The sequence below is a fragment of the Leucopleurus acutus genome, assembly GCF_964270905.1.
Source record: "Leucopleurus acutus genome assembly, chromosome: 3".
Taxonomy (NCBI): Eukaryota; Metazoa; Chordata; class Mammalia; order Artiodactyla; family Delphinidae; genus Leucopleurus; species Leucopleurus acutus.
In genome coordinates this window covers 128,013,614-128,026,976 of record NC_139145.1, presented here as the reverse complement: position 1 = coordinate 128,026,976, position 13,363 = coordinate 128,013,614, and the positions used below count along the sequence as shown (strand labels likewise).

At 40.5% G+C, this 13,363-nt stretch overlaps 1 protein-coding gene across 1 annotated transcript in view; it reads left to right on the top strand.

Annotated features, from left to right (window-relative positions):
* Window positions 1-12,968, top strand: part of ZSWIM6 (zinc finger SWIM-type containing 6) — a gene marked incomplete at its 3' end in the record, with an annotated part of 203,647 nt that extends 190,679 nt beyond the window's left edge. Inside the window, exons 9-14 of the mRNA XM_082837232.1 lie at window positions 11-271; window positions 4,050-4,185; window positions 7,261-7,418; window positions 8,043-8,206; window positions 9,963-10,044; window positions 12,106-12,968. Coding sequence (XP_082693358.1) covers window positions 11-271; window positions 4,050-4,185; window positions 7,261-7,418; window positions 8,043-8,206; window positions 9,963-10,044; window positions 12,106-12,968 — 1,664 coding nt within the window. The remainder of the gene's footprint in view (window positions 1-10; window positions 272-4,049; window positions 4,186-7,260; window positions 7,419-8,042; window positions 8,207-9,962; window positions 10,045-12,105) is intronic.
* Window positions 12,969-13,363: the final 395 nt, after the last annotated feature.

Sequence of the window (13,363 nt, the reverse complement as noted above, 5' to 3'; positions counted from 1 at the left end):
TTTGTGACAGAGAATATGGGACAGTGCAAGTCTCTGGAATACCAGCATCTACCTGCACACAAATTCTTAGAAGAAGGGGAATCCTATTTAACGCTAGCTGTGGAAGTAGCCCTAATAGGGCTGGGACAGCAGCGTATTATGCCTGATGGGCTGTATACCCAAGAGAAGGTTTGCCGGAATGAGGAGCAGCTCATTTCCAAGCTTCAGGAAATTGAATTGGATGACACACTGGTGAAAATTTTTCGCAAGCAAGCAGTCTTCCTATTAGAAGGTAGTATGATAAAGAACTTTCTCACTTGTTTAGCCCATTTTACTTAGCCACTCAGCTTTCTTACGTTGGGAGTACAGTTTACGTTGGGAGTACACTTAATATGGTGGTTATCTTGATTGGTATGGTCACTGAGTGTCATAGGCATGTTCACTTTCCAAAAAATAGTATCACTTAATAAAAATGTTCAGATGTTTACATGTTTATCATTTGATTTAGGTGGTCGTGTAAGATAACCTGCTAGAAATGAGCCCCATTTAAATGCCACCAGCTTTAAAAAGGACTGTTTTTATTTAGTCTGTGTTGTTCCTGAGATAAATGCAAGTTTGATATTTAGTGAGTTATTGCTGGTAGCCATATTCCTCTTTGCTTGATCAATTAAGTAATAAAATGGAAATTGGCTGGCATTCCTCCAAATTATTGGCTGTTACGTTGACGTCTGGGTTTTGAACATGTCATTTGCACATGCTGACAAGGGACCAAAGACTGCAGAAGTGAATTTCCACTGCGCTAATTATTTCAGAGAATACATTAGGTATACATTCATCAAAGTAAAGGTTTCATAGAATCACTAGGGCAAAGTCTAGTTTTCTTCCTTCTGTAAGGTCAAGAGCTAAAGGGCCTAATACATTTTGGATGGCATTTTTTTTTTTTTAATGTTTTTTTTTTCTTGAAAAGAATAAGTGTAATTAATGTGGTAGCCTGATACTTTACACAGATTTAGGTGATGTCAAATCTTTTAAACTGCTTCTGTCTCTCAAGTACATGTGTGTTATTTCTGTGGATTTCTCTGTGATTAATAGGCTCATACAGTATGGTATCTTCATCTCATATTCAGAATGGCTATATATAGGGAAGGGATTTAGAGAAAATAGCATTTCAAAACTTTTTATATGTCCAAACCTAAAGATCTATTTGAAAAAAATATTTTCATTAAATATATTATATATTTATGTGTTTTAGAAGTGCACCTTAAAGGGGATATATTATTCTGAATAAAACATGCTTAATTTTGGTAAAAATTCCTAATAATTTTTTGAAGCACTCTCCTGAAGTTTTTTTCCCTAAAGATAAAAGCCCATCTTGACAAATTTCAAATGATCTTGATCCTTTCATTACTGTCTTAGTTTCCTGTCATATATTTCCTTTTGATATAAGCAATATCATTAGCCATAAACTTTTCTATGCCGGCTCTTAGTTAACTCTTGGTAACTGCCTTATGATTTTCATTATACTGAGGGAAAAGATGAGGATGTGTGGTTTTCAAAGTTGATAGTGTCTGATATCTGTTCATCACTTACCTTTTTAAATGTCTCCGTGTTCATTACTCATGAATATTTTTTAACTTTGTCTTAGTCTTTGCTTAGTCCATACGTTCCCATTAAACATTTTAGTGAGAACTGTGCTCTGTAAGGAGGGCTGATGACCCACCCCATGCTCCTCTCTTTTCCCAACCTTGCTAGGCCCCAAAGAGTGGTTGGTGCAGGACAGGAAGAAGTCCAAGGGGAAGCCAAGGGACCATTTCTATAAACTCCAAAAGATAAGCGCTCCATGACTGAGATGACTGCACTGGGCACCAAGGTCTTCAAACACTTATACTCTGTGAATTTCAGGGGCAGATTAGTTAGCAGACTCAGGTGTATGAAAAAGAGGAAACAGTAACCCTGTATTTTATTGCTGAGTGTTAAATCACTTCTGGACACAGTATGGGCACATTGAATCAATTGGCATATTGGAAAAGCACTTCTGGGGAACTTAGATTTCAAATTTCAGTTTTTCATTTTTCAGTACACCAGAGTTCAGGCATTACACTGACTATTAATCAACAGATAATTCTGTGATACCTGACTGAATGTTTTGCTTGTTGGGAGGTGTTATTATGTTGATTATGCATCCTGGCCTTCCCTGCATAGTATAAAAAGGGAACTTGATGGTACAAGGGAAACACTGAAAGGAAATGGAAGAGAAATGAAGATGGAAAATATACAAGTTTGCTGTAATTAGTCCTTAAAAAAATAGAGTTAATGTCTTAGTGTGTTCAGGCTGCCATTAAAAAATACTATAGGTTAGGTGGCTTAAACAACAGAAATTTATTTCTCACAGTTCTGGAGGCTGAGAAGTCCAAGGTCAAGGTGCTGGCTAATTCAGTTTCTGGTGAGGGACCTCTTCCTGCCTTACAGATGGCTGCCTTCTCCCTGAGCCCTCACAAGACAGAGACAGAGGTCACTCTTTCTTTCTCTTCTCATAGGTCACTAATTCTGTTGGACCAGGTCAAGGCCCCTGTGACCTCATTTAACCTTAATTACCTCCATAAAGGCCTTATCTTCCAGTCACATTGAGAGTTGCGGCTTTAACATATGAATTTGGGGGGAGGGCAAACATTCTATAATATAACAAATAATCTGGCCTCACTATATGAACTAAAGGTAAAATTGTAATGCCTTATCAGCTTTTGAAGAATATCAGATCGCTAAAACATTTTTAAATGTCTTAAAGACAAAAAAAAAGAAAAAAAGATTAATAGATTTGATAAAATTAGAAATCTAGGATGGATTTTAATTTGTCTAGGTAAAAAAATAAGTTATTTACATGACTTTCAAAGTACTTTAATAAGGAACAATTCAAAAATACTAACCAAAGAATAAAACAGTGAAATTTAAAAACAACTTCTGTTAAAATGATCTAAAATGTATCATGCTCCTACTCAGTGCCCAATTCAGTAACTCCTCTCACCATTTCCTCTGAACTGCATTTCTTGCATTCTAAACTCTTCACCAGACTTATTTTTCTCATGGAAAACAAATGTATTATGTCCTTTGAGCAGTAGTGTCATGATTCATAATTCTAGAAGTCATGAAACCGATGTTAACCCAAAGGTGACATGGAAACTAATTTATAAAACACTTCACAGTAACTAAACCTCACAGCACCTAAGCGGAAAGTAGTTGAACTAACCACTGTGGTTTCCTTTCAAAATTTATTTTAAAAGTTGGTGTTGTCCTTCTTAGGGTAGCATTCAGAGAGCACACAGGGGAAGTCAGCTCTGCCACCGTGCCTGTCACAACTTACTAAGAAATGAATTTTGACAGTTTAAATATAATTTTACTTTTAAAATTGGTCTTTTGAAGTCCAAATAGTGGTAGAATCAGTTAATTTTTTTTTTCTTTTGCCTACGGTGAGTATTATTCTGGTCTTTTATTATTAATCCTTTATGAGAATTAATATCTATTTCTGCTTATTAGAGGCAACAATATTTAAAGTCTTTGTAATGGGATTTGTGGTTCAGAATCCTCCCTATCCCTCCCCCTGAAACAGAGAACTCTTTTCTGGAAACCTGGCTTATTTGTGCCCCTAAGACTGACTGGGGCTGGGGCAGTTTCCAAAGTTAAGCTGTAGAGTCATCTGTGTATTTGAAAATCTGGATGCTCAGATATCACACACTGACATAGGGGCTTTCTTAAATTCAGTGAGGTTTCCTGCTTTGGAGTGTTTATTTCTCTGAAGCAGTTATAATGTGAAAAAGTTCTGCCCCCATAGTTCTGTGATTCTCCTTTTAGCTGTGGCACAGGGAATTGTTCCTGAAGTGAATTTGATATCGTATACTCTACCCTGTAGAATCATTTTACTAAGAATTGTATTCGTTTCTACTATGTCACTTAGATTACATTCTTAACTAGATTAGCATTGTTTATATCTTTACATAAAAAATTTAAACTATACTTTACAAGAAGTCTTAGTTCCTTGTTTAGGAATGTAAAATGTGTATACTCTCTTCCTACAGCCGGACCATATAGTGGTTTAGGCGAAATAATCCATCGGGAGAGCGTTCCAATGCACACATTTGCCAAGTATCTCTTCACCTCTCTCCTACCTCATGATGCTGAATTGGCATACAAAATTGCACTGAGAGCAATGCGGTACGTATTCACAGCCCCGCCGGGCAGAGGCAATCCAAATCCCCCACTGGGAAAAATGGCTGTTAACTGACTTCTCATTCATTCATTTTTCTTGTAGGCAGCAGAAAAACTAAAAAAAGCTTCTTGGGTTATGGTGGTGGTGGTTTGTTGGCTTGTTTCGCTTTTGTTTTAAAGTAAGGGAAGAATGGTATTCTTGTCTGCTGTCACTCATGTTCATGGTGGCTTTATCCTGCTTTTTCTTGAAGCTAGAATTTGGGACTAGAGAACAACTTCAGGCCAAGTTTAACCACAAGGCAGCAACAGTTGAAACCTTCCTAAATAACGTAACTGTTTAGAAAAAATTAGATTTTTGAAGCAGTGGTAAATAACATGTATACTTGACTGAATATAATAATTGAGAGAGCCCTTCACACTGGCTGTAATTACACATTCCATCAGTAGCGCAGGAAAGCCATCCTAGCACCGAAACACCTTTATGCTCCACTGGAGGATGAGAGGGGATGGGAGCTGTATCTAGTGTTGAAGCATCGCTATTTAGGGGTCTTCCAGGATTTGTTCGCCTCAGCTTTGTTTCCATCCGCCCCTCGGTCCCTCCTTTTCAGTGATAACAATTAGAACACATTCTCTGCTGCTGACCTTCCTGTTTTCACCCTCCTTTTAAAAAGTCAGTTCACAAAATAATTATTTTTATCACGAATTTGTTCTAGCTGAATATTTTTTAATGAACTCAAGATTAAATTTTTCAGTCTTATTTATAGCCTTTTAAACGTTAAGGACCTGAAAGGAATATCTACCTTTCTTAAAACATGAGCTTTTTTCCTTTTATCTTTTTTTTAAATTAACACACTTTAAAAAAATTTTTTTTGATTGTGGTAAAAGTCACATAATATAAAACATACCATTTCAACCATATTTAACTGTACAGTTCAGTGGCACTAAGTACATTTACATTGTTGTGCAACTCTTTAATTAACACACTTTTGTTAAAGTGCCGATTAGACCCTGTTATTGCTACCTAAAGACAAACCACGTACACACCTAAAAGCTTGAGGTGCTGGAGAACAGTTTGATTCCACAGAAACTTTTCATCGAAGATACTGTCTCTGCAGCCAGTGTAATGGATTCAAAAACAATGCCTTTCCTGTATGAGTATAGCTTATAAGTCACAGGAGGCCTCTTTTATGCAGCAATAGAGTGTGTTTGTATTTGTGTGTGTGTATATGTGTACCTGTGTGTCATTGTGTATTGAGGCTGACATCCTTTAATTTGACATGCTTTCCTTGGCAACATGAAATCTCATTAACATATCAGAGAAACCTTAAAAGTTCTCTCTTGTCTGTTTTTAAAATATCAAAAAATAAAATAACTAACATAAGCAAAAGTCCCCCACCAAATTACTTTGTACCACTTGGTTTGTATTTTAGAGCACAGTTTTATAAGTACATTCCTATTCCCATTTTGGGAAGCTGAAATGGAAGTTATCAGGTGAAGACAGATGTTCAGCTCTATACTTACTCAAATCCTAACAATTCTGCTCCTGCGGTAAAGGGAAGGATACTAATGTTATGAAGCCACCAGATGCTATTGCTACAGTTACTGTAAAGTTTAAGGGTAAAATAGCTAAGGTTTCTCTGTGGTTCTGGCTTATGGGAAGGTATCTTTCAGGTCGGGGAGGCTTGCTTTTCTAACACTCAGAAACTCATTTACGTCCACCCTTGGTTGCTGCCTAGGCAGTTCGTTCACGGGGGACACTAGCAGGGCACAGGGGAATTGTTTTCCACCTCTTCTCTTCTACCTGCCACACGCCCTCAGCCAAAGGATGGCCATGGGAGGGAGGCGGTGTGAACTACTAGAGCACCTCAAGGCAGCCAGGGGAGCAGGAAGGAAAAGAGACAGGTAACTTACTTGCTTTGTAGTCTTTCTAGAAAGAGAGGGGAGATACTGAAGAAGGGCATTTTCACAATCATTTTCTCATCTTTCCAGGGACGTTGACTAGTGTGCTCTACAGCAACTCTGAAAGGATCTGCCTGTGAATATAGGGATAGTCTGGGTTTTTAAAAAGCTAAATAGCAACCCCACCAAAATCCTTACTACTTAATTGCCACCATCAAATGCTAGCATCTCTGTTCCTAGATAAAAGGAAAAGGGAATGAGGGATTTGGCTTACCAGAGCAATAATTGCTGTTGGGTAGGGCCCCAAGCCCAGCATCACACCCTGACCCTGCTAACTTCTCCTGGTCCCCAGCTCTTACTCCACAGTCCCTAACACTGGTGTACTTGAGGGAAGGTCAGTGTTTTGATGATTGTAAAAAAATTATTGCAGTTATAGCTACTCTACTAATCTCTTTGGTGCTTATTTATATTTAAAAGAGACCACCAAGCATGTGCTTTGTTTCAATAGTTGTTCTTTATTTGTCAACATATTCTTAAAGATACATTGATTAAAATAAGAAATCATGCTGAATTTATGCAAGGCTGTCAAGGGACAAATACTTGGATCATTTGCATCCATCATCTCTGATATGATTGATAGAACATTTTCTAACTACAGATTTCTGAAGTAATAAGGAACTAATTATGCAGAAAGTATGAATATATGGAAACAAGTTATTTTTGCTTTACTTTCCTTCTTACTTTGTTTTAATAAGTTAAACTTGTTTGTCTCAGCTATACACTGATTCCTAACGGTTGTAATCTCAGTTTTAAATATCCACTTGACTATCAGTTTCTTTTGATTTTTTAATGAGTGATAAGATTCAGAAATTTTACAGTAGGTAAACATTAAGACTTGTGTTTCAAACCTCTCCATTGTTACATGTCTTAATTTCCTTGAATGTTGCCGTTTTCTGAATGATGCTAAAGAAAGGAAACCTCTTAGGGTTAGGCGATGGGCAATTAACGAGGTAACTTTAGCATCCAGACAGCAAAGTGTAGCTGTACCAGCTCTTCCCTCACGGAGGACCTGAACAATCGCTCCCAGCATCTACCTGCTCCTCTGGCTTCTGGGCAGTCCCTGTGGCCAGGGTGATGAACAAGTGGTAACTAAGAGCCGCCTGCCTTGTCTTGTCATTACAGGTTGCTAGTGTTGGAATCCACTGCTCCAGCGGGAGACCTCACCCGTCCACACCACATGGCATCTGTTGTTCCCAACCGGTATCCTCGTTGGTTCACTCTAAGCCACATAGAATCCCAGCAGTGCGAGCTGGCATCCACTATGCTCACTGCAGCCAAAGGTACTGGGTTGTCCTGAGGCCTCATGATTATTTTGTTAGTTTGCCTTTTTATTTTAAGGGTCGTGTTTTCCATCAGATTCTCAATAATGGTGCTTATGTTGTAAGGGATCCTTTTCTTTAGATGTTAGCTTATGAAGCAAAACAGGTGCTACTCAGTTGAGCCGGCATTTTCCTCATTTAACTGCATCATTAAACTTGCTGCTGGCAGAGTTTGGGTTTAGTTACCATGCCATGTAAATGGTGGGTGAGCTTCAGAGGCAGATTAAATTCTCCCTGAAATATTCACCAGAAATAAAAAAGCAGGAACCTGAGAGAACTATTTGCTATCTCATGTTGGTTCTGGTTCACATGTGCTTTTAGTCATGAGTGTGTGTCTCAGTGTATCTTTTTCCTGAAGCTGGGATTCATAGATATGCAATAACCTTGGGACACTTAGTTGTAACATCTGTGCCATCTGTGAACATTTCATGTAAAGTAAACTTGTACTTTGTGTTTTGTTTTGTTTCTTTTTTAACTCCGTGTGTGTGTGTGTGTGTGTGTGTGGTTGTGGTTGTGTGATTTTTGTTGTTGTTGTTTTGCTTTGCCTTGCTTTGCTTTGATTTGGTTTCCCCTTGTTCGTTGCAGGCGATGTTCGGAGGCTAGAAACAGTATTAGAATCCATCCAGAAAAACATTCACTCCTCATCCCACATCTTCAAGCTTGCCCAAGATGCATTTAAAATAGCAACTCTCATGGACAGTTTGCCAGACATCACTCTTTTGAAGGTGTCTCTGGAGCTGGGCCTGCAGGTATGTGACTGTGGTCTTTCCTGGGGCACCAAGGACTGCTAAATAAAAGCATCATCCTAGGGTGTTGCTGTTTGTTTGGATTTTTTAGTGCAGGTACATGACTCTTGGGTGCACAGATCTGCTAGACTTCAGGAGTGCACTGGGCTTCGCAGTTGTGGTCATTCCCACCTGAACCAGACTGCTGCCTCATGTGTAGGACAGTACCTTTAGAAGCCCTGTTTGTGTCTTTCAATAAAAAATCATCTTCTGTACTAGAGCCTTAACAACACTGTTTCTCCTTTAATGAATTGAAGAAGAGTTCTTCCTATACATGGCTTAAATAAAGCTCTCATGTATAACAACGATTCATTTGTTCGGGTTAAATTTTTAGAGGAAGTATGGATATGTACTGATGTTTGCATTTTCATGATAGATGGACAGTTCTGACTCCTTTTTTATAACCCTGAGAAAAATTAGGGTAAAGGAAGAGGGATTGGGTCGGGGTCCAGTTTCAGCTTCAGCAGGCCTTAGACATATTACCAAGGACATTTTGAGTTAGTCATGCAGATAGATGTTTGCTTCCTTATAGTATCTGAAAAGATTATTGTATAAACCAGGAACTGAAGTTTATATTTCTACTTTTCTCAGGGAATCTCTATTAACATTTGTGTTTTTCCCTCCATAAAAAGCAGTGAAAGAAATTGTCATCTTCTAATTTTCTAAAGTATGGGGACTAGAATGCCCCAATTAGATGATTAATATGGTTTTCTACTTATGGCTTCTCCTTAACAGTGATTAATAACGTTAAAGAATTAGACTGTAGAAAAACGCACTTGCCACTTACAGTACTCTACAAGCAGAGGGCATGGGAGATTGCATTTAAGCTATACAATGACATTTTAGAAGTTTTCTTTTAAAAAATAAATTCTTGTTGTTTGGCTTACTTTTGTTATCATTTTCCTCTTAAAGGTATGATGCAGAAAGAACCATTAACATGAGTTTTCTGGGTATTTGGAATTCTGGCAGGTTTTTTTGGTAAACGGCAGATTACTGAGAGCTTGCTCCCTGCCTCATTCTTCCTGGGACCCAGGAAGGAATCCCATAGGACCTTTCCAAGGCTTTAGGAGTATTACGTCCCTAGATGCTCTGAATCTTAACAAATGAGGGAAGCAGGACGATATGGTGAATTTTATCTTGGAATCTATTAGAAAGTAAAAAACAAAATTAGATTGCTAATGATGCCAAAGGTGATTTCCTTCTATAGACCTGGGGTTATCTTCTTAATCGCCAGGAAGGAACAACCAGAGATTGAAGGGATAACTAAAACAATTATTTAAAAAGAAAACCTCTTTGCCAACTGAGGGTTCCTAGTTAGGATTAATTCATGAGGTGGCTCAGAAATTTAGAACCATGGACTGTGAAAGCTGGAGAAGGGACGAGGGCGTGGGTGTGTTCACTGTGCCAGTCCAGCCCGTGGATTTTGCAGAGGAGAGAAGTGGTCGATTGAGTGACTTGCCCAGGCTGCCACGTCTAGTCAGTTGGCCTCCCAGGAGTAGAATAGAACACAGACCTCCTGCCTCCCAGGCTGGGGCAAAGCCAGCAAGGGGGGCTGTGGGTAAGTCCAAATTCATATGCACAGCTTTATTCGAAATAAGGCTCTCCGTCCTCCTGACAGTAGGGAGTCTGCCTAGTAATGTATACCTTGGAATGAATTGTTCTCTTTTTCCATTGACTTAGGGATAATCTTCCAAAACATTTTGTTATCCTGTCTTCATAGGTTATGCGAATGACACTGTCAACCTTAAACTGGCGCCGGCGGGAGATGGTCAGGTGGCTGGTAACGTGTGCTACTGAAGTGGGTACGTAAATCGGGGCAGGGGCGCTCCAAGGCTCCCCGTGCTCAGATTTCACTTATTTCCAGGTACAGAGAAGAACATTTTCACTTCTTTACCTTGACTTCTCCAAGGCTCCTGCCCCTTCTGGCAACGTACAGGGGCTCTCTTCCCCGAACCCCACCGTCAGCCTTCAGTTATACACACTTGCATTGTTCTTGTCACATCTGTGGGGCTCCACCTCTTACTTAAAATGGAATAAGTCAGGGAGCAGGCACTTTTTATTCAGCTGTTCTGTCACACTTAAGGTGCTTTCAGTAACTTTTGTGATAATCAAGTTTACAGTTTCATATTCCAGGGTGAATCTTTGGTAGGCAGCAAACCATCTTTGGAACTAACTTTAGACTGTGGGTTAATGGTTCAGGTCACTTTAATGAAAACAATATAAAGTTATCTAGTTGCACTGAGTTTTTTCTTCATCTGAGGGCATTCGTCAGGGTATCCAACAGAGAAATGACCACTGGGGGTGGTTTAGGTGAGCTTTGTGAGAATTTGTAGTAGCCATAAGAAGATCCCTGGGCTTCCCTGGTGGCGCAGTGGTTGAGAGTCCGCCTGCCGATGCAGGGGACACGGGTTCGTGCCCCGATCCGGGAAGATCCCACATGCCGCAGAGCGGCTAGGCCCATGAGCCATGGCCGCTGAGCCTGTGCGTCCGGAGCCTGTGCTCCACAAAGGGAGAGGCCACAACAGTGAGAGGCCTGCGTACCGCAAAAAAAAAAAAAAAGGAAGATCCCCAGTTGACCATACAGTGCAATCTGTGAGACCCTTCAGCCAACTATTTCCCCTCTGCAGCAATAAATCATAACTAAAAAACCCATACATTCCTGGCGATAAGGCCAACGCAAACAAAATGGTGGCTGTTGGAAATAAATGTGGGTTAAACTGTCATCTTATTTGCATCAGAAAAGGATACACACCTCTTGCTGAAATGACACTGCTACCTCAGTGCTTAGCTAAAGATTGACACAGCAGATACTGTAAAAACATTCTTGTTATTTTTCTTTTATTAATCTACAATGGTATGTTATCTTGGAAAAAGGGAAATTGGTCTCAGTATAAAAATTATATTACTGGGGCTTCCCTGGTGGCGCAGTGGTTGTGAGTCCGCCTGCCGGTGTGGGGGACGTGGATTCACGCCCTGGTCTGGGAGGTTTCCACGTGCTGCGGGGCGGCTGGGCCTGTGGGCCGTGGCCGCTGAGGCTGCGCGTCTGGACCCTGTGCTCCGCGATGGGAGAGGCCAGAGGGGTAAGAGGCCCACGTACCACACACACAAAAAAAATTATATTACTGAAGTGATGCTTTAGTGAAGCAATACAAGGATAATACCATTTTAAGAACTGCCACACCACTCCCCCACCCCTGCACCAAGAAATAGGCCTAATTTCTCTTAGATTTAGTACCTGTGCTTTAAATGGCCCACGTTTAGGATTTTCCTACAGCTGAGGCATATTGCGTCTGTGTACTTAAAATGGTTATTTTAAAGACCTTGTCATCCATTTCAAACAAACATCTGAGTCGTCTGTATGTCTGCTTCTGTTGACTCTTTTCTCTTGATTATAGGTCACATTTTCCTGCTTCTTTGCGTGCTTAATCACTTTGTATTGTGTGTACTTTAAACTTACACACAGACCACATAAAAACTCCCCATTTTGGTGAGGGTTGTAGTTTTTCTGACTCAGATTCTGTGGTGGGTAACTGACAGGAGGCCCCAGTGAACTAGAACTCATTAGCAAAAAGCCATTGTCTGCGATGGCAAGCAGGCAGCAGCACAGTGCAAATACCAGCTGCCGAGAGGATTAGTTCTTTATTACAGCAAGTTCATGTTCCTCTCAGGCATTTCACTGAATAGCAATCTATAATAACCTTATTCTAAAAGGTTGCTCCCAGGCACATTACCTTACAGGATTTTCTGGCCTAGCTCATGTCCTGTGATGCTTAACAATGTAAGCATTGATTATAAAGTGGAAATAAGGCAAGACCTCTGGGCAGCCTCTCATCAGTAATGGGGCTTCTCTGTGCTCCTTGCAGGTGTTTATGCCCTGGACAGCATCATGCAGAGCTGGTTTACGCTTTTTACTCCCACTGAAGCCACAAGTATTGTTGCAACCACCGTGATGTCCAACAGCACCATCGTCCGCCTCCACCTGGACTGCCATCAGCAGGAAAAGCTGGCCAGCAGCGCCCGGACACTTGCATTGCAGTGCGCTATGAAGGACCCTCAGAACTGTGCCCTCTCCGCGCTGACCCTGTGTGAAAAGGATCACATAGCTTTTGAGACGGCGTACCAAATTGTTCTTGACGCTGCTACAACTGGCATGAGCTACACCCAGCTCTTTACAATAGCACGGTACATGGAGCACCGCGGGTACCCCATGAGGGCCTACAAGCTGGCCACCCTGGCCATGACCCATCTTAACCTGAGCTACAATCAGGACACGCACCCTGCCATTAATGACGTTTTGTGGGCCTGTGCGCTTAGCCACTCCCTTGGTAAAAATGAGCTTGCAGCTATAATACCTCTGGTGGTCAAGAGTGTCAAGTGTGCAACGGTACTGTCAGACATTTTGCGCAGATGCACTCTGACCACTCCTGGCATGGTGGGACTTCACGGAAGGAGGAACTCTGGTAAGCTCATGTCACTGGACAAAGCCCCCTTGAGGCAACTCTTGGATGCCACAATTGGGGCCTACATCAACACAACACACTCACGGCTCACACACATCAGTCCTCGGCACTATAGTGAGTTTATAGAGTTCCTCAGCAAGGCCCGAGAGACCTTCTTAATGGCGCATGATGGACACATTCAGTTTACACAGTTCATCGACAACCTGAAACAAATCTACAAAGGCAAAAAGAAACTGATGATGTTGGTTCGGGAGAGGTTTGGTTGATAGAACTTGTATGAATGGGGGTGGGGGTGGGAATGGGGGGGACAGTTTGTTTTTACTTGAGCCTGCCTTTGTACCCTTTTTAACTTAAAGAACAGAGCCACACCGGTATTATATGTGTATAGTTATATTGCGTTTGCAGACTAAATTGTCATGTGAAAGTTTGTGTGTTTTTAATTTTCTTCCCTTTTTCTTTCTTTGTTTTTATTTTATTATTTTTCTTCTTTTTTTTTTGTTTGTTTTTTTGGTTTTGTATGAGAGAGAGGTTAAAAAGGTTTGGTTTACACTGAGTATATGTTGTCAAGTGGCAAAAGTCCACATAGCTCTCCTGTTTTCTGTATACGTTCACAGCCTCAAAAAAAAATAATTGAAATGGCTTTAAAAACCAAACAAAACAC